General features: G+C 39.5%; 1 protein-coding gene and 1 long non-coding RNA gene across 2 annotated transcripts in view; both read right to left on the minus strand.

Annotated features, from left to right (window-relative positions):
- LOC122749384 overlaps positions 1 to 22,118 on the minus strand; it is a 30,390-nt gene that overhangs the window by 8,255 nt on the left and 17 nt on the right. The window contains exons 1-3 of the long non-coding RNA XR_006355674.1: positions 21,953 to 22,118; positions 11,099 to 11,143; positions 8,731 to 8,860 (exon numbers count right to left, since the gene is read on the minus strand). The exon at positions 21,953 to 22,118 is cut by the window's right edge and continues 17 nt beyond it. This is a non-coding gene — a long non-coding RNA (uncharacterized LOC122749384). The remainder of the gene's footprint in view (positions 1 to 8,730; positions 8,861 to 11,098; positions 11,144 to 21,952) is intronic.
- Positions 4,448 to 4,618, minus strand: LOC122749383 (40S ribosomal protein S29-like). Its single transcript, XM_043995737.1, is given in 1 exon segment — positions 4,448 to 4,618. A coding segment is annotated over 1 exon segment (171 nt).

Below are 22,118 nucleotides of genomic sequence, written 5' to 3' on the forward strand. Positions count from 1 at the left end.
TAAAAGTCAAAAGAAGAAAAAAACAAATTTTTTTTTCACTGGAATATACTGTAGACCAGACTGTGTAAAACACAGGACCTGAACCAGATGGAGATGTGATTGGGGGAAAAAAAAAAAGAAAGAAAAAAGGGCGGCTAGGTGGTACAATGGATAGAATCCTGGAGTCAGGAGTACCCGAGTTCAAATCCGGCCTCAGACACTTAACACTTACTAGCTGTGTGACCCTGGGCAAGTCACTTAACCCCAATTGCCTCACTAAAAAAAAAAAAAAAAGAAAGAGATGTGATTGGGAAATATTTAATAAAACAAAAATATAGATAATGATACATTTTTAAACTGTCAATATAAAACCCACAGAGTATATATGTATGGTTTAGTGCCTCCCCCATTTCTACTTGAGTTTGACCCTCTGAGCTCCAAATCTTATGCTAAAAAGTTTGAAAAACCATCTTCCTCTCAACCCACCAAATCTAGAACTAGCCATGTGAATTACTCAAATATTTTCTTTCTTAAAAATGGATAAATACCCAGATCCTGCTCTTCACAATGCAGATTGTGAAGGCAGCATTTCAATATGAAGAATACCCTTATACATAATTTTCATATTTTAAAATACCATCATTAGTAATTTATCATCTTTTTTTTTTCCCTCCCTTTCTCACTGCTTTCTTAAACTCAAGGGAAAAGTCACACTCTAACACTTTAAGTTTCACTTCTCTGTAAAATGAAAGCTCTAAAGATGTCCTTGACAGGAAATGCAAACTCATTTAAAAAAAGAAAAAGCATCTTATTTTTTACCAAGAGCTGGTCCAAAGAACAGCGTAGAATTGACTAGATAATTCCACAGGGATTATGCATAGGCTTTGAAGAAGGCCACTGATGTTAAGTATCAAGTATGTGAGATGCTTAAGAAGAGAATTGATTAAAGTCAACAGGATAGAATTTGTCCACTCCCTCTATTATTTTTAAATCAAATGGTTTAATGTGAAAGATTTCCCAGGTCTTATGTGGGTATATTGACTATGGGTCAGACATTTGCATCTCTATACTTGGAGCCATGGAGTAGTGATTAGCCCCCTAGATTTAGTTGTTGTTGATTTGTTTTTAAATCACGCCCCCCCCCGCCCCCCCTTCCCCCCCCCCATGATCCCATTTGGGGTTTTATTGGCAGAGATGCTGGAGTGGTTTGACATTTCCTTCTCCAGATCATTTGGGGGGGGGGGCGGGGCAATGAGGATTAAGTGACTTGCCCAGGGTCACACAGCTAGTAAGTGTCAAGTGTCTGAGGCTGAATTTGAACTCAGGTCCTCCTGAATCCAGGGCCAGTGCTTTATTCACTGCGCCACCTAGCTGCCCCCTCCAGATCATTTTACAGATGAGGAAACTGAAGCAAACAGGGTTAAGCGACTTGCCCAGGGTCACACAGCTAATAAGTATCTGAGGCCGGATTTGAACTCAGGCAGATGAGTCTTCCTGACTCCAGGCCCAGCACTCTGTCTGCTGTGCCACCTAGATTTAGAGTTAGGGTTTAAATCCTACCTCTGACACTTATTGCTTGTGTGGCCATATGTAAGTCACATAACCATTCTGAACTCCAAGTTCCTCAGTCACAAAAATGAGGGGGGTTGGACTAAATGTTTTCTAAGATTCCTTCCAGTATGATCCCATGATACTTGACCAAAGGGATCACTGCCAAGCCCAATGGGACTCTCATCTTCCTAGCAAGATGTCTCAGAGCACTGCAGGTATGATCATGGAACATCTGTTTAATGCTCAGCAAGCTGTGTCCCTAATTTCTTCATCTGTAAAATGTGATTGATGTTATCCATAGTACCTACCTCACAGGATTGTAGGAAGGCTCAAGTCAGTACTTTGCAAATAAAGTGCTAAATAAAAATATATTATTATTATCGTTATTATAACTAGGTCCCCATTACTACAAATAATGAATGTGAAGTGATTTCATTATTCAAATTTGAAGTGCATATTTCCATTGGGCTGGAATTAATGACTGCATTTTACATAATTATAACTTCAAATAGTATGGATTAGAATATATGTGACCACCCACCACAGGATTCATTATTTGCAGTAATCAGTGTACTTGATTATACCTGAAATCCAATACTTAGCACACAGTGCCTGGCACATAGTTTGTTATTGTTTGTCCTTTTTTTTCTCGAAGAGAACCATGACATTGGGGTGACAGCATGACTTGCACTGAATTAGATTTAAGTGAGGGAGGGCTATGCAAGGTCACCAACCTCACTCTCTCCTCCAGAGCCATCTGGGTCCAGTGGCAAGACAGACATCAGGATTAATGGAGATGGTTCTAGATGTTTAAGGCAATTGGGGTTAAGTGACTTGCCCAGGGTCCTACAGATAGTAAGTGTCTGAGGTGAGATTTGAATTCAGGTCCTCTTAACTTCAGATCCAGTGTTCTATCCACTGTACCACCTAGCTGTCCCAGCTAACATATAATAGGTACTTAATAAATGTTGATACATTTGATCATTGATTGATTGCTTCGTTTGATAATTTCAAGTAATTCAATACCAATAGAATCTAATGCTTCTAAAAGGAAATTATAAATGGCCTAGGCGATATCTCCCTTTAGTTCTACTTGGGTCTTGGAAATGAAGAGAGAAATTTCTTCATGGTGAACTTCAGACAATCAAAGTAATCGGACTAGCCCAATTTCATGATATTTTCATTACACAGGATCAGATGACATTTATAGAACATTTTAAGGTTTGTAAAACTCTTTACATAGATAAACAACAAATCTTTGGAGGTATAGGTGCTACTATTATCCCCATCTTTTTTTTTTATGAGATATTTTATTTTTTCCGTTACATGTAAAGATAGTTCTCAACTTTTGTTTATACATGTTTTACAATTTCAGATTTTTCTTATCCCCATCTAACAGATGAGGAAACTGAGGATCTGAGGTTGAGTGATTAAAGTCACAGAGCTAAAAAGTGTCAAAGGTTTCAAACCAGTTTCCTGACTCCAAGTCCATCAATTGTTTTATCCACTACATGATCCTGCCACGTCAAATCCTTCTGTAGTGTGGGACAGTGGAAAGGACACTGACCTGTCAATAGAAAGACTTTCCTTCTGATCTTAGTACTAAGGAGAGCTGAGCAAATCACACTTCTCTCTAGATTTTGATTTTCCTCTGCAAAATGAGTAGTTTAACTTAATGATGATCTCTAAGGTTTTTTGTGGTAGAATTGTACGAGTCTAAATATTTCTTGGATATGTGGCAGGCACTGAGAGATATAAAAGCAACAGATGTGTCTCTTGCCCTCAAGTTCTGTTACAGTCTGTGAAAGAAGGTTGGTTTTTAAATCTAATTCCTTATTGTTATTGAGTCATTTCAGTTCTGTCTGATTCTATGACACCATTTTTCTTTGCAAAGATACTGGAGTGGTTTGTCATTTCCTTCTCCTGCTCATTATACAAATGAGGAAATAGAGCAAACAGGGTTAAGTGACTTGCCCAAGGTCACACAGCTAGTAAATGCCAGAAGCCTGTATTTGATCAGGTCTTCCTGACTCCAGACCTGGCACTCTATCCACTGTGCCATTAGGCTGTGTATGAGAGGAGGGAGGAAAGGGGATCGAACTACTCAAGCTTTTTTTTGTGTGTGTGTGTGAGGCAATTGGGGTTAAGTGACTTGCCCGGGGTCACACAGCTAATAAGTGTGTAAAGTGTCTGAGCCCGGATTTGAACTCAGGTCCCCCTGAAGCCAGGGCTGGTGCTCTATCCACTGTACCACCTAGCTGCCCTGAAGATCTCTTAAAAAAAAAAAAAAAAAGCTTGAGGGGCAGCAAGGTGGTGCAGTGGTTAGAGCACTGGCCCTGGATTCAGGAGGACCTGAGTTCAAATCTGGCCTCAGACACTTGACACTTACTAGCTGTGTGACCCTGGGCAAGTCACTTAACCCTCATTGCCCCACCGAGAGAGAGAGAGAGAGAGAGAGAGAGAGAGAGAGAGAGAGAGAGAGAGAGAGAGATTTCATGAACAATTTGTAGTTGAAAGAAGAGATAACTTCACTTTGGCTTTGAAACCCAAATATTTTCTTTCTCTAGTCAAATACTTTTAAAGTGGTGGTCATTCAGTATAAATGACTGAAAGAGAACATATATATGAAACACCTTATTTAGTGATAGACCAACAAGAGCATAAATGGTTCATCAGAAAGACCTGAATTAAAATCCTTCCTTGAAAACTAAGTAGTCATGTAACCTTGGGCAAGTGACAGCTTCTTTTTTTTTTTCGATAATTGAGAATGACCTGTTTATTATAAACAAATTAGCATAGCACACACAACAGGATCCATCTTTAGGTGGATAGACCAAATAACTGTCCACAGTCCAGTAAAATGATGGTCACTGATGGTCAAAGTAATCTCTGAATCAACGCAATCCATAGATATAATTTAGTCCAACTTGATGAAGCCAATGTCTTTCACATACTGACGGAAGCACTGGTGGCACATGTTCAAGCCATACTTGCGGATCAGGCCATGCCGGTTCGAACACATGCAGCATGACTGAGACCCCTGGCCGAATTTGCGAGGATGGCTCTAGTAGAGCTGCTAGTGACCCATGGCGCCACTGGCAAAGACACAAGAAGTGACAACTTCTTTTAACTGAGACTTAACTAGTCTCACTTTCTTATCTGTAAAATGGAGACTATAATAAATAGTACCCCCCTCCCTGGGTGGTTGTGAGAAGGAAATTATATAATATATGGAAAGAACTTTACAAACATTAAAATGATATATAAGTGCTAGCTATTATTACCCTCTACCAATGTGAGTCAATGTGTGCAACAGCAACAATTTATAGTCTGACACATTGACATAGTAAGCAAGTTGGCCACAGTCATGTACCAGAGGTGAGAGTTAGAACCAAGATTGTCCTGACTCTGAAGCCCACCCTCTACCTATGATGCCTTGCTCCCCCTCAAGTTTATATGTATGAATATTAAAACTTTAGGGTCCCAAATCTGCCATTTAAAATTCAGATAGACTTATAGATATGACTCAATTTAATTCAATGAACATATATTAATTTCCTAAATGCTGGGAATACAAATAAGAAAAAGAAAGATAGCCCCTTCCCTCAAGAAGCTTACAATCTAATAAGAGAAGATAATACATTAAAAAGGAGCTGAAAAGGGATGGGGTGGGAGGAGACACCAAGGTGTACTTGGCGTGGGGACCTGATGTTCATGGAGTTGAAACCAAGCAAAGAGGCTGGTGGAAAATGAAGTTTAGCTGGAAAGTTCTGAGTCCTCGATATAGGAAGGCTTTCAGAGTTTATTGCTCTGCCCTCCAGCTCTCCAGTCAGAGGGGAGAGACAACTAAAAGAAATGAGAAGATGTTGAGTATCAAGCAAGAGTTGAGTCAATCTGTGTGGTGGTGAGATTTCAGGTGATCCGCTTATCTTGGGTGGGTGGGTGGGGGGCATGATGTTAGAGGACTGACAACCAAGCTGAGCAGCCGATGGAGAATGAAGATCTAGTTAGTAGTATGTGTGGTAATAGTAGTAAATACATAGAGAATAGCACAGCACTGGTGGGAAGAGCCAAGAGTTAGTCATTCAATAATTAGGAGAAGAGGGGCAGCTAGGTGGCTCAATGGATAGAGCACCAGCCCTGGAGTCAGGAGTACCTGAGTTCAAATCCGGCCTCAGACACTTAAAACTTACTAGCTGTGTGACCCTGGGCAAGTCACTTAACCCCAATTGCCTCACTGAAAAAAAAATTAGGGGAAGAGAAGCATTTATATAGTGTTAGACACTGTGCTAAGCACTTTACAAATATCTCATTTAATCCTCACAACAACCTTGCTAGGTAGGTGCTATTATAGACCCTATTTTACTGAAGAGGAAACTGAGGCAGGCAGAGTATATGTCTTATCCAGCTAGACAGCTAGTGTCTAAGACCAGAATTGAGCCAAGGTCTTCTGACAACAGTTTTAGCACTCTATCTGTTGTGCCATCTAGCTGCTGCTAAAGAATTAGCACATTTATATTTTGTTTTCTTGTTCAATCACTTTCAGTCAAGTCTGACTCTTCATAACCCCATTTGGGGTTTTGTTGGCAAAAATGCTGGAGTCGTTTAGCATTTTCTTCTCTGGTTCATTTTTACAGATGAGGAAACTGAGGCAAACAGAGTTAAGGGTCTTGCTTAGAGTTACACAGCTATTAAGTGTTGGAGGCCTGAATGTGAGTCTTCCTGGCCCCAAGCCCAACACTACCTACTACAACACCTAGCTGCCCCGTGTGTGTCTATGGGGCTTAAAAAAACCCAAACACATTTCTTACAATATCCTGTGAGTCAGGTATTGCAAATATGATTATCCTTATTTTGCAGACGAAGAAACAGAAGCCCACAAATGTAAATGATTTCCCCATCATCACAGATACATCGAGTGTCACTGTCAGATATCACAGGCTCACACACAGTTCTAGAACTGGGCAGGACCTCTAAAGTCATCCAATTGAGCCCCCTCATTTAACAGATGAACAAAAAGCTGGTCCAAGGACTCACCAAGGTCGCATAAGTCGTAAGTATAGAGGTAAGACTTGGAAGCAGATCTACTCATTCTAGGGCCAGCCTTCCTTTCACAAACAGGCTACTAGCCCTTTGCAGAATCATACCTAGCTTTTCATCACTGCACCTGCCTTTCTAGGAGGAGGTAAGAAGGAAGGTTCCCTGTCAAAATGTATCCTAGAACCCTGCCTTTAATTAAACATGTTTGGCATCTGTTACTGCAGCCATATTCAAGGGGAAAGTGAGTAAGAACAGAGACAAAGAATGGTTGGCTGGCTCCTCTGAAACGCTAAACAAAAAGGCTTATTCCTCCCTAATCAATTTCTGTAGGTTTCTTTTGCCACTTCATTAAGGTGTCATCTTTTAAAGACTAAATGGAAGATCCCTTCCCTGAAATTCACACGATACCCAGAAGCCTCTGACTTCCTGGAGCTCTTAATAAAAAGCCAAATCTATCATCCTTCCTGAGAGTCCTTTTTGATGGACCGTTTCCCCTTAGGCATTATCCATCCATACAGTTTCCGCAGCAATGCAGGGACTGAAATTGAATCACACTGATTTACCTTATCCTAGGATAGGTCTTAGAAAGAGGAAAGGAGGGGCAGCTAGGTGGCGCAGTGGATAGAGCACCGGCCCTGGAGTCAGGAGTACCTGAGTTCAAATCCGGCCTCAGACACTTAACACTTACTAGCTGTGTGACCCTGGGCAAGTCACTTAACCCTAATTACCTCACTTAAAAAAAAAAAGAAAGAAAGAAAGAAAGAGGAAAGGAAAAAAGAGAGGAAAAACATAGTGCTTCCAATGGGCTCCAGCACCAAATTTGCACTCAAAGGTTGGGTGCCTGTGGCTACCTGAGGATTGAGGCACAGAGGTCAAGTGATTTCTGTACATCCACACAAAAGTAAGTGTTGGAGTCAGGATTAAAATTCAGGTCTTCCTAAATTTAAAGTCTCTTCCTTGCTTCACTTCCAACAATTCCCTTCATTTGTGGTCTCTTGATCAACCATAGCCCACTTTTGTTTCTCATATATGACAAGTGTTGTATACAGCATTATAAAACAAAGACAATAAGACAGCCCCAACACGGAATTATGGGCAGCTAGGTGATGCAGTGGATAGAGTGCTGGGCCTTGAGTCAGGAAGACCTGAGTTCAAATCTGGCCTCAGACATTTATTAGCTGTGTGAACCTGGGCAAGTTACTTAACCCTGTTTGCCTCACATTTGTAAAGTGACCTGGAGAAGGAAATGGTGAACCACTCCAGTATCTTTGCCAAGAATAACCCAAATGGGGTCAGAAGGACTGAGTAACAACAAAGGAGGTGGGGAGGGAGAAGAGACAGAGGTAGAGATCCATTATTTAAGCTGTACCAGGTACTATGCTAAGCACTAGAAATGCAAATATAATCAATCAAGAAAGTTTTACTGTGGAGAAGCTCATCACTCTTTTTGCGGAAGACATACATAAAAGGGAGATGGAAAGTGAGTGTGTATGTCTACTATTATCTGGATGCTTGTGCTTACCTATCCACTGGTGTCAGTGGATCAGCAGCTATGTGCTTGGGTGTAAAGATGGTGGGCTGAGCCATTTTACTTCATTTAAATTCAATCACTAAGTATCAACCAGTAAAAAGAAAGGGAAAAAAGCTTGAAATTTTTATTTAGTTGCATTGGAACCATCAGCTAAATTTGAAGTTGTTATTCATTATGCACCTTCCAATAAACAAAGACTATCTCTTCTTCCCAATAAAAAGCCTCACACCAAAATATCTGATTCATATAGCAAAAGATAGGCCATACTTTTATTGTAGGCCATGAATATTGAAAATAACAAGATCCAGGGGCAGCTAGGTGGAGCAGTGGATAGAGCACCGGCCCTGGAGTCAGGAGTACCTGAGTTCAAATCCGGCCTCAGACACTTAACACTTACTAGCTGTGTGACCCTGGGCAAGTCACTTAACCCCAATTGCCTCACTTAAAAAGAAAGAAAGAAGAAAGAAAGAAAGAAAGAAAGAAAGAAAGAAAGAAAGAAAGAAAGAAAGAAAGAAAGAAAGAAAGAAAGAAAGAAAGAAAGAAAGAAAGAAAGAAAGAAAGAAAGAAAGAAAATAACAAGATCCAGCATGGTGTCTAGGAAAGGAAACATTCTTCCCTGTTAGGCCAACCTGGATTTCTATTTTAACAACTTCACTCTCTTGCTGCCGGGACTAGAACCATTGCAGAAATAATCACAGATGGACATCTGTTGGCTGCCCCACTTTGTTGCTTAAATCTTCATCTGCACCCGAGAGTGTCCTGGGGAAAAGACAATAAAAGTGACAATTTTAACTCACTTTTAGAAAAGGGAATTATTACAAAGAAGAGCAGCCAGTGGCCAGTTTCTATATGGTAAACAAGTATTCTGGGCCCTACTCATGCTCTGCCCATTACTCACGGTTCAGGAGCTTAATGAGTCTCTCCACTGTTGTGGGCGGGTGAGAGTAATCACAACACAGACCTTTGTCAGGAAAAGGAATTATTCTATTACTTGACCAAATAAGCAAGTACTTCCCTGGAAAGCTTCAGTCAGTTTAGCATATGAGATTTAGATTACCATTAGGATTACAGATGCTTTTCATTCAACCTTTTCACTCTGGTTCAAAAAAACAAATGTGACTAGTAGTCTGCACTGCATATTAAAAATGTGTTATTTAAGGGCCACAGTTAAGATTATATAGCCTAAAATTTAGCCCTTTTGGTTTGAAGTTGGCTGTGTAATTACATTTCTTGACATAAAAATTAATGGACCATTCTAATGTGGGATCATTAAAGACAAAACACTTTTTTTGGGAATCAACAAAACATATATAACTTGGAGTTAGAATTTGCTGTAAAAGGACTTGACTTTGGAATACCAAACAGCTCACAGGACCCTAATAATCCTGAACTGCTGATTATGAGGATGGTTAAGTGGTGTAGTGGAGAGAGCACCAGGCCTAACATCAGGAAGACTCATCTTCCTGAGTTCAAATCCGACCTCAGACACTTACTAGCTGTGTGACCCTGGGCAAGTGACTTCATCCTATTTGCCTCAGTTTCCTCACCAGTGAAATAAACTGGAGAAGGAAATGGCAATCCACTCTAGAATCTTTGCCAAGAAAACCTCAAATGGGGTCACAAAGAATTGGACATGACTAAACAACAAAAGCTGGTTATGAAGACAAGGAAAATGGAAAGAAAAGCAGGCCTAGAACTAGAAGGAACTTCTCACAGACCATCTAATCCAACTCTCTCGTTTTCCAGATGAAAAGACTGAGGTTCAGAGAGATTAAGTGACTTACTCAAAATTATAAGCCCAACAACAGACTTCCCAGGTGGAGCAAATATGGAGGAGGAAAAGCAGTGAGCTCTTGAACTCATGACATGATTACTCCAAAAAACACAGAAATAATGCCATAGGGGGGCAGCTAGGTGGAGCAGTGGATAGAGCACTGGCCCTGGAGTCAGGAGTACCTGAGTTCAAATCCGGCCTCAGACACTTAACACTTACTAGCTGTGTGACCCTGGGCAAGTCACTTAACCCCAATTGCCTCACTAAAAATTAAAAAAAAAAAAAAAAAAGAAATAATGCCATAGGACAATGCCTGGAGCAACAAAACCCACAGAAGAATGTGCTGAAATCATCTTCTAACCAAGAACGGCTTGGAAGGTTGGAAGGAAGGAGCTGCTGTGCTAGGACAGGAGTGGAGCCCAACTGCACAGTCAAACTGACACAGATCCAGTCTCAGGAAGGCCTCACCAGAGAAGGAGACTCCCAGAGCCTCTTAATCAGCTGAAGCACCAGTGTCATCTGGAACTAAGCTCACAGTCTGGTGAGAGGGCTGAGCCCTGGGTAGGGGGGAGACTACAGGGGTCTATGCTGGTGCTGAGGCAGAACTTGAGTTTCTCACCCCCTGCTGGGAACCAGGAGGTAGGCTTGAGTAGCAGTGGCCCAGATTGGGGAGGGGCACAGGCTCGTCAGAGCTGACAAAATCATAAGCCCAACATAAGTAGGATTTGAACCTAGGTCCTCTCACTCCAGAACTTGTGCCCTTTCCTCTCTACACCTTGGCTCTGCCACAGCTTGCTGTGTGAGTTTGGATAAGTCACTAACCCTGTTTAAGACTCAATTTCCTCATCTGCAAAGTGAAAGAAAAGTGGGCTAAAGGATCTCTGAAGGCCCTTACAGCTCAAGGAACTCTAAGATACTGATTGGAGAGGAGGGAAGCTTCCTTCACTGACACAGCCTTGTCAGAGGGTTCTATCTTATTGAGTCTGGCAGAATCAGTCAGTCAAGGATCATTTATTAGGCTATATAATAGGCACTGTGCTAAGTTCTAGGTCCACAGGCACACCTCATTTGACTGTGCTTTGTTTTATTGCACTTTGCAGATACTGTTTTTTTTTTTATTACAAATTTGTAGTGGGGCAGCTAGGTGGTGCAGTGGATAAAGCACTGGCCCTGGATTCAGGAGTACCTGAGTTCAAATCTGGCCTCAGACACTTGATACTTACTAGCTGTGTGACCTTGGGCAAGTCACTTCATTAACCTTTATTGCCCTGCAAAACAAACAAAAAAAGAAATTGTCACAGCCACCCCAACCTTCAACAACCGCCACCCTGATCAGTCAGCAGTCATCAACATCGAGGCAAGACTCTCCACAAGCAAAAAGATTATGACTAGATGAAGGCTTAGACAATGGTTAGCATTTTTTAATAGTAAGGTTTTTTGTTTTGTTTTGTTTTGTTTTGTTTTGTTTTGCAGGGCTATGGGGGTTAAGTGTCTTGCCCAGAGTCACACACCTAGTAAGTGTCAAGTGTCTGAGGCCGGATTTGAACTCAGGTACTCCTGAATCCAGGGCTGGTGCTTTATCCACTGTGCCACCTAGCTGCCCCCATAAGGTATTTTTAAAATTAAGGTTTGTATATTTTTTTAGACATCATACTACTGCACACTTAATAGATAACAGTATAGTATAAACATAACTTTATATGGAGGGATGTTCTGAAACACAACCTTCCAGACTTCACAAGCTGATCCAAGCACAGTTCACACTTGTTGAAAACCTTGAAATCATCTTTGGATCTTTCCTTTACCTTCACCAACCTTATTCCTACCTTGTATGTCTTATTGCTATCAAAAAGGGAAAATACTTCCTTCAATATACTTGCTACATTGTCACCTCTGTATCCATAGTTTAGGACCTCAATACCTCCAAAAGCCTTCTGGAGAGTTTGCTTTTTCCTTAAATATAGCCTGCAATCCTTCCTATTTACTTCTGTTAGCTATGACGTGCTTTTCAACATTAGTGCATTAGCACCCTGTTCAAGCTAGGTAATATAGGGAATAGAGCATAAGGCCTGGAGTCAGTAAGACTTGAGTTCAAATCTGACCTCAGACACTTATTAGCTGTATGACCCTGGGCAAGTCACTTAATCCTGTTTGCCTCAGTTCCCCATCTATAAAATGAGCTGGAGAAGGAAATGGTAAACCATTCTAATATCTTCACCAAGAAATCCCCAAATGGTCTCACAAAGAGTCTGACACAACTGAACAAGAAGAAGCAGCACATATATTGGCTTACTCTTGGTGAGAACATTCTTCCTATCTATCTTTATCTCTATCATCCATCATTTATCTTCTCTCTATATATATCTGTCTGTATCTATTTATCTCTCATTTCACCTATATCTCTATCATTTATCTTCTCTCTCTCTACAATGATTTTCTTTATCTATATCTGTTATCTATCTTCTGTCTATATTTCTATCATTCTATCTATATCACTATCTTTTATCATTCAGTTTCCATTTCTCTATATCTCTTTGTGTCTCTTTATCTATCTAAATCTATCATCATTCTATCTATATCTCTATCATTTACATTCTATCAATCATTCCATCTAGATCCCTATCATTTATCTTTTATCTGTATTTATCTATCCATCCATCCATGCATCTTCTTTCTCTGTACATCTATTTATGTCTCTATCATCATTCTATCTATACCTCTATATCATTTATCTTCTATAAATACAATTATATCCATCCGTCTGTCGCTGTTTATCTTTCATTATTCTACGCATTCTCTCTCATTTATCTTCTATCTATTTATATCCATCTCTATCTATTATCAACCAGTAAACATTTATTAAGCACCTTCTATATGCCAGACCCCATGTTAAGCACTGAGATACAAAGACAAAAGTGAAACAGTCCCTGCAAAATTCACATTGTGGGATGGGGGTGGGAGGCATCAGGAAAGACCTCATGAAGAAGGTAGCACTTCAGCTGAGATTTGAAGGAAACTAGGGATTCTAGAAGAATGAGGTAAGGTGAGAGCATTCCAGAGCATGGGAGACAACCAGTGAAAAAAAAGCAGTAGATGATGCACTGTAATATGAGGAACAATAAAAAGGCCAGTCTTTGTAATGGAATATTATCATGCTATAAGAAAGGATGAGCAAGCTGATTTCCGAAAAACCTGATGTGACTTACATGAACTGATACAAAGTGAAGTCAGCAGAACCAGGAAAACATTGTACATAGTAACAGCAACATTGTGCAATGATCAACTGTCAATGGCTTAGCTATTCTTAGTAACGCAATGATGCAAGACAATTCCAAAGGACTCCTGATGAAAAATGCTATCCACATCCAGGAGAAGAACTTATGGAATATGAATGAGAATTGAAGCTACTATTTTTTACTTTATTTTTTCATGTTTTTTTTTCTTTTGGTCTGTCTTTTTTCGCAAAATGACTAATATGGAAATATGTTTTACATGATTGCACATATATAACCTATATCAAATTTTTTGCTATTTGGGGGATGGGGGAGGTGAGGGAGAAAGGAAATAATTTGGAACTCAAAATTTTTAAAATAATAATTAATGTTAAAATTGTCTTCACATGTAATGGAATTTTTAAAAAAGTTTTTAAAGGGGGCAGCAAGGTGGCACAGTGGATAGAGCACCAGTCCAGGATTCAGGAGGACCTGAGTTTGAATCCGGCCTCAGACACTTGACACTAACTGTGTGACCCTGGGCAAGTCACTTAACCCCAATTGCCTCACCAAAAAAAAAAAAAGTAGCATTAAAAGTTTTTAAAAGGCCAATCTTGCTAGTGGGGGGGGGGAAGTTGGGGAGGGGGGTCAGGGTAAAGCCTAATAAACCAGTCTTCTCACCTCGAGTCCCCCTCATTCCAATCCATTCTTCACTCAACTACCAGGGTGATTTTCCAAACCTTACATCTAACCATGTCACATTCTTTGCTCAGTGAACTCCAGTGGCCCCTATTGCCTCCAGGACCAAATATAAAGTCCTTTGTTTGGCATTTAAAGCCCTTTATAACTTTGCTCTATCCTATGTTTCCATTTTCCCCACATTTTCTATGATCTAACTAAACTGGCCTATTTGCTATTTTTCACACCCCAAATTCTACCTTCTGTGGCTTTGTGCTGGCTGTCCCCATGCTTGAAAAATTGCCCACTCACCTCTGACTCTCAGCTTCCCTGACAGTTTTCAAGACTCACCTCAAGGTCTGCTTTCTATAAGAGTCCTTTCCTTGTCTTTCCACCTTTATCACTTCACTCATTTGCTAATGCCTTTCTCCTTCTGTTTACCTTCCATCTAGTGTGCATGTGTGCATTCACATACATGTATACATATACATCCATCCATGCATGCATGCACACACACACATCTTTTGTTCATGACTAGTTACTTACACTGCCTCTCTCATTAGAATGTAAGCTCCTTGAGGACAGGGGTGGTTTTTTGTTTGTTTTTACCTTTCTTTGTTTCCCCAGAATTTAGCACAGTTTTTGGAACTTGGAAAGCTCTTAAATGCTTATTGACTGATTGCCTGCAAAGGTAGGTAGGGGCCAAGTTGAGGAAAATATTAAATACCAAACAGAAAACTTTATATTTGGTTCTGTAAGTAATCACTGCAATTCATTGAGAAGGGGATTAATGTGTTCAGAATGATGGGGTGGTTCTTTTTTTTACTTTTTTTTTTGGCAGGGCAATGGGGGTTAAGTGACTTGCCCAGGGTCACACAGCCAGTAAGTGTCAAGTGCCTGAGGCCGGATTTGAACTCAGGAACTCCTGAATCCAGGGCCGGTGCTTTATCCACTGTGCCACCTAGCACAGGATGGGTTTTTTTTTAATGCATTTACTTTATTTCATTGAGAACTGCCACAAAGGCAACATCAAAGAAGGATTCCATGTAGGTTATGAGATTCTCCAAATGCACCTATTTACAGATAACATGTGAATTGCAACGGAATGTTACTGCATTCTTTTTTAAAACATTAATTTCATTTTTTATCATAAAAGTATTTTATTATTTTCCAGTTACATGTAAAGATAGTTTTCAACATTTATTTTCATAAGATTTTTAGTTCCAAATTTTTCTCCCTCTCTACCTTCCCTCCCCCTTTCCCAAGACAGAAAGCAATCTGATACAGGTTATATATGTATAATCACATTAAACATATTTCTGGGGGTGGCTAGGTGGCCCAGTGGATAAAGCACCAGCCCTGGATTCGAGAGGACCTGAGTTCAAATCCAGCCTAAGACACTTGACACTTACTAGCTGCGTGACCCTGAGCTTAACCCTCATTCCCCCACAAAAAAAAACAAAACCAAACAAAACCAAACAAACCCATTTCTGCATTAGTCATATTGTAAAAGAAGAATCAGAACACAAGGTAAAAACCTCAAAAAAGAAGAAAAAAATAGCCAAAAAGTAGAAACTGTATGGTTCAATCTGCATTCAGAATCCACAGTTCTTTTTTTCTGGGTGTAGAGAACATTTTCTATCATGAGTTCTTTGGAATTGTCTTAGATCACAGAATGATGTTTTAGAAAAATCACTTTGACAGCTATTTGGTGGAAGGATTGGGGTGGTGAGAGACTTAAGGTAAGGTGACTAATTAGGAGGTTATTCAAATAGTCCAGGAAAGAGATGATGAAGATCTGATTTAGGGTGAACCATGTGAGTGGGAAGAAGGGGACAGAGTTGAGAGATATTTTTGAGACATAAATGACAGGTCTTGGTAACTAACTGGATAAGCAGTATGATAGAAAGTGAAGATTTAGATTTGACACCAAAGTTGAGAACCTAGGGGCCTGGAAGAATGGTGATATCCTTAGGAGAAATAGGGAAAGTCATCCCAGAGGGTGGATTTTGAGAAGAAGATAATGAGTTCTATCCTGGACATGCTGAGTATGAAATTCTCCATAGGCATTTGATGTTGCAGGACTTCAGGGACTTAAGGAGAGAGATTAAATTTCCTTGCCTTACCTTTAAGACTCCCCATCAACTAATCCATCTTTCCAATCTCTTATCTAATAGCTTCTCCATTTCCTCCAAAGTAATTTCCATTCTGGATAGAGTTTACTCATTTGTATCTCCATGGTCCTGTGAATGCGATGTTCCCATTCTTTTGTGCTGATCCATATCCATTATTGTCCTCCAAATTTGACCCAAAACTTACTTATGACAGTAAGCTGTTCATGGCAAATTCTATGGGTTTGATCCCTCCTTCACCCACTATCAACCCACTTTGTACTGTGTTTGTACTGCTTCATAGGACCATGGAATTCATGTTGAATGACCCTTAAAAACCATCTAGTCTGTTCTCTTCATTATAAAAATGAGATTTAGAGAGTTGGAATGACTTGTCTGAAATTACATAATTCATTAGTAGTGGAGAGGTTAGAACTCGGAACTCCTGGGTTTTTAAAAGAACCGGAGCCATTCCCCAAATGATAAGTGGTCAAAAAATATGGACAGGAAGATCTTAAGGAAGAAATCAAAGCTACCAATAGCCATAAGAAAAATATTCCAAATCAGTAATAGTGAAAGAAATTAAAATTAAAGCAACTCTGAGGTTCCAGTTCAGATTTGTCATATTGGCAAAGAAGGAAAATGACAATTGTTAGAAGAATTTAGGGAAAACAGAAACACTAACGTATTGTTGGGGGAACGATGAATTGACCCATTCATTCTGGAAAGCAATTTGGAATAATACCCATCAAATCATTAAACTGGGACCACCTGTTAACTCAGGGTACAGTAGTCCTATACCTTACAGAGATCAAAGAAGAAAAGAAACCATTTGAACATGAATGTTTATAGCATTTCTTTTTGTCAGAGAAAAAAAACCCCTAGAAACTAAACTAATGTCAATCAACTAGGAAATAATATATAAATGTGATATTATTAAACCATAAGAAATGACTGGAAGGTTTTAGAAAAAACTGGTAAGACTTGTGTAAGAATTGATGTAGGGGCAGCTAGGTGGTGCAGTGGATAAAGCACCGGCCCTGGATTCTGGACTCCCTGAGTTCAAATCCGGCCTCAGACACTTGACACTTAACTAGCTGTGTGACCCTGGGCAAGTCACTTAACCCTCATTGCCCTGCAAAAACAAAACAAAACAAAAAAAGAATTGATGCAGCAGAACCGGAGAACACTTTGTAAAGGTAAACAGATTTAAAAGATTTATGAACTATGATCAAGATAATGACCAACCATGATTACAGAAGAACAATGGTGTAGCATGCTAACCACCTCCTGACAGAAGTGATGGACTCAGGGTATAGAACAAGATACAACTTCACACATTACAAATGTGGGAATTTTTTTAAAACAAGGGTCTGGTTTTTCTTTTTTCTTTTCCAATAGTAGCAGGTAAAGATGGAATAGGATGTGGGCCCAAGGATAAAGTTGTTTTATAAAAAAGAAAGAAAGAAAAGGGGGACATATATATATTTTTTAAATGCACAGAAAAGAAAAGAAGAAAGGTCTGAAAAAAATCACAAAAGTTGATAGCTTTGGAATTGAAATGATCCTAGTTGTATGTAATAGAAATGGATAGTTTTGGGTAAAACCCTTTTTTCTATTCTGATTTTTATGGGGGAAATGCTCAATTTATTTGACATGTAAGTTCAGAAGTAAAAGAAAAAAAGAAAATGGTGGCTGTGACCTGACCTTTGGCATTTTTTTTCTATTCTTAGGACTCTGAAGACCTGATTTAAGTTTCAGTGATAGTGTGGTTTCTGCACAAAGAAACCTAACATTTCCTTGAATTTTGGTGAGTTTTCTAGGTAGCTTTTCAAGTGTGACTGATATATTTCCATCCTGCTGTGCTGATGAGACAGAGTGGTTAATAGGGAACCAAGATCAGGGATCCCTGGAGGGTAGTGGGGTGGGGGGGGGGGGGGAGACACATAACAGAGGCAGCAACTATTTGGGAATAAGTTCAATGTTATTTAATACCTGATTCAAATCCCTGTTTTTGCCTAATTTTTCTGTTTCATTAAACATCTTTTGCTTTGAATTCATGGCTATCTGATTTGTTCTGTTAAAAGAAGCCTTGGGTTGGTGGGTAATCAAAGAGTTTTTTTTAAAAAAAGGAAAGAGAAAAAAGTACATTAATAATTACATTCAATTAAGAATTACATTAAGAATTAAATAGAAGATGGGGCAGCTAGGTGGCGCAGTGGATAGAGCACCGGCCCTGGAGTGGCACACTGGATAAAGCACTGGCTCTGGATTCAGGAGGACCTGAATTCAAATTCGGCTTCAGATGCTTGACTCTTACTAGCTGTGTGACCCTGAGCAAGTCACTTAACACTCATTGCCCCGTGGAAAGGAAAAGAAAAGAAAAGAAAGGAAAGGAAAGGAAAGGAAAGGAAAGGAAAGGAAAGGAAAGGAAAGGAAAGGAAAGGAAAGGAAAGGAAAGGAAAGGAAAGGAAAGGAAAGGAAAGGAAAGGAAAGGAAAGGAAAGGAAAGGAAAGGAAAGGAAAGGAAAGGAAAGGAAAGGAAAGGAAAGGAAAGGAAAGGAAAGGAAAGGAAAGGAAAGGAAAGGAAAGGAAAGGAAAGGAAAGGAAAGGAAAGGAAAGGAAAGGAAAGGAAAGGAAAGGAAAGGAAAGGAAAGGAAAGGAAAGAAGAATTACACAGAATCAAAAGTTCAGAATGAACACAAAGAAGACAATTATCTTACTATCCTTCTAAGGTCAATATATGGTTAAAAATACTATCTATTAAGAGTTCAAGGGGCAGCTAGATGGCACAGTGGATAGAGCACTGGCCCTGGAGTCAGGAGTACCTGAGTTCAAATCCGGCCTCAGACACTTAACACTTACTAGCTGTGTGACCCTGGGCAAATCACTTAACCCCAATTGCCTCACTAAAAAAAAAAAAAAAAAAGAGTTCACGAGGGGCAGCTAGGTAGCTCAGTGAATAGAGCACTGGCCCTGGATTCAGGAGTACCTGAGTTCAAATCTGGCCTCAGACACTTGACTAGCTGTGTGACCCTGGGCAAGTCACTTAACCCCCATAGCCCTGCAAAACAACAACAACAACAACAACAACAAAACCAAGAGTTCACAGGGCAGCTAGGTGGTGCAGTGGATAAAGTACTGGCCCTGCATTCAGGAGGACCTGAGTTCAAATCCAGCCTCAGACACTTGACACTTGCTAGCAGTGTGACCCTGGGCCACTGAAATATTCATGTTTGTTGGTGTTTCTTAAGTCTGTAGTAAGTAGAAAAAAGAATAAAGTACTGGTGGGGACTCATGTGCTGTGGTATTGAGTATAAGCTTATCCCATCAGAGATTTAGAGATAGGAGTAGCCAAGGAGTCCCAGGTACTACGAATTCATGTGACTGAGTTCCTGAAAGCTAAATTGAAAATTACTTAGCAGTGTCCTTATAACTATTATTATCTCAAAGCACTAAAAAGGTCCTGATTCTTTTGAATACCACTCATGTGTAAACTATTTCTCTCTTCTTCAGAAGACATTTACTTGGAGTTTTATATTTCTTTTGGAGTAATGTTATGAGTAGATTCAAAAATGATCAGAAGAGGTGGCACAGTGAATAAAGCACCAGCCCCGGATTCAGGAGGACTTGAATTCAAATATGGCCTCAGACACTTGACACTTACTAGCTGTGTGACCCTGCCCAAGTCACTTAAACCTCAATACCTTGCCAAAAAAAAAAAAATTATCAGAAGACCAAATGGGCCTTGCTTGTGCACAACAATCCATCTTCTGGGTCATTTGCACAGACTCTTGAAAATGCCTGGAAGACTCTCCTTCCTCACTTCTGTCTCTTTGGATACCTGGATCACTTCAAGGTCTCCATCAAGTGTCCCTTCCTACTCTAGACCTTTCAGTCCTCCCAATTTTAATTACCTCCACCCCAACTGCAACACAGGCAAATTACTTTGCGCTTACTGCAGATATATTTTCTTTTTCTTTTTCTTTTTTTTTTTTAGTGAGGCAATTGGGGTTAAGTGACTTGCCCAGGGTCACACAGCTAGTAAGTGTTGTGTCTGAGGCCGGATTTGAACTCAGGTACTCCTGACTCCAGGGCCGGTGCTCTATCCACTGCGCCACCTAGCTGCCCTGAAGATATATTTTCTATATCCTTCCCTCCCATTAGAATGAAAAGTACAAGAGGGCAGGGACTGTTTTCATTTTGTACCCCCAGTGCCTAAACATGCTCCAAGGATCTTCAATGACTCCACAACCAAATGAATTGTCAGTAAGCACAGCATTAGTCCATGGTGTGAGGGCTTACGTGTAAAAAAATTCACTAATATAAATATAGAATGTTCCAAAAGTTTGAGTACAGTTTTAAGCTATTAAAAGTTTATGCTATTTAAGCTCTTAAACCTTAAAACTGAACTGAGACACCCCTGAATATAGCAGAGGAATATAAAAGTATATTTTATATTTTTATATTTTATACACACACACACACACACACACACACACACACATATATATATATATATATATTATATCACCTTCTAGTGGTTTCAAAGGATATGTAACTAGCTTATTTTCAGACCTTAAAAACCTCATGGAAGAAAAATGCACATGAGGAAACATGAAGAAAGAAAAGAAGCATTTATATAGTGCTTACTATGTTCCAGGCACTGTGCTAAGTATTTTACAAACATTATCTCATTTGATTTTCACAACAACAACCCTGCAAAATAGGTGCAATTGTGCTCTCCGTTTTAGAATTGGGGGAATTGAGGTTAATGACTTGCCCAGGGTCACATTGCTAGTGAGTGTCTGAGGTGATTTAAACTCAGATCTTCCTGACTCCAGCCTCAACGATTTTTATTTACTATACCACCTAGCTGCCTCAAACAAATAGAATACATACACACATGTATGTATATGTATATATGTATACCCACATATATGCACATACAGGGTATTAAAATATATAGTATATATTAAATATATGATACATAATAGTAGAATATGATAGACTATTTGCAAAATAGTCTATTACATAAGTAATATAGAATGCAAATATATATAATTATGTGTTTTAATATAAATATTTATAATATATTTTGTTACCCTGTTGAAGTGTATGCATATGTATGTGATAGCTTAAAACTTCACTAAGACTTGGAGAACCATATTTATATACACTTATGTACAGGTATATAAATATACCTATATTTCAAAACAACGAACTCTACATAACAGAAATCTAATTTCTTATATATATATATATGTTCTTTTAAATATATTGAAATGTTTCTGCTCTGTTGATGATTAAGTTCACAATTAAAATTTTAAATATTATTAGTACTTCATTCCCTTATGAGGCATCTAGGTGGCTTAGTGGATAGAGCACTGGGCTTGGAATTAGGAAGACTACTCTTCCTGAGTTCAAATCTGATCTCAGACACTTACTAGCTGCATGACCCTGGGTAAGTCATTCAATCTTGTTTGCCTCAGTTTCCTCATCTGTAAAATGAGCTGGAGAAGGAAATGGCAAACCACTCCAGTATTTTGCCAAGAAAACCCAAAATGGGTCACAGAGAGTCAGGCACTACTACTGAAAAACAACAACAATCATTTTTTTTTTCTTTTTTTGATGGGGCAGTGGGGGTTAAGTGACTTGCCCAGGGTCACACAGCTAGCAAGTATCAAGTGTCTGAGGCCGGATTTGAACTCAGGTCTTCCTGAATCCAGGGCCAGTGCTCTATCCACTGTGCCACCTAGCTGCCCCCAATCATTTTCTTATAAAGAGTAGTATAATTATCCCAGGACCGAAACACCTACAATGGTTATGATGCAAAGGAAAGCACATGAGAGGAGAGCAAAGTTGAAAGGAGAAAATGCTATAGAGTATTGAGGGCAAAATAGCAAACCTACTTGTTCTCCGACACAGATGGCTGAATCTTTATGAAAATGATATTTGCCACACCACAAAAGGGGACTGTCCATTAAGAAAAACACATTTAACCAAGGCAGTCAAGCCTAAAGTCTGAAGAGTGAGCTATCATCTCCTTCAAGGGATCATTGAAAGGACAAACCTACCTTTGATGAATTTTCTAAATGTTCCCCTTGCCTACAAACAAGACTTCCTGAGCTGAGTCATTTTTCATCTCTATCTGTGCCTCCAGCATATCAGCTCCTAGAGAAAGTCAAGTAACGATGCCATTTTGGATATATTAGAAGAAAGAAAAAGCTGGCAAACTGAAGG

Source organism: Dromiciops gliroides, chromosome 3, assembly GCF_019393635.1.
Source record: "Dromiciops gliroides isolate mDroGli1 chromosome 3, mDroGli1.pri, whole genome shotgun sequence".
Taxonomy (NCBI): Eukaryota; Metazoa; Chordata; class Mammalia; order Microbiotheria; family Microbiotheriidae; genus Dromiciops; species Dromiciops gliroides.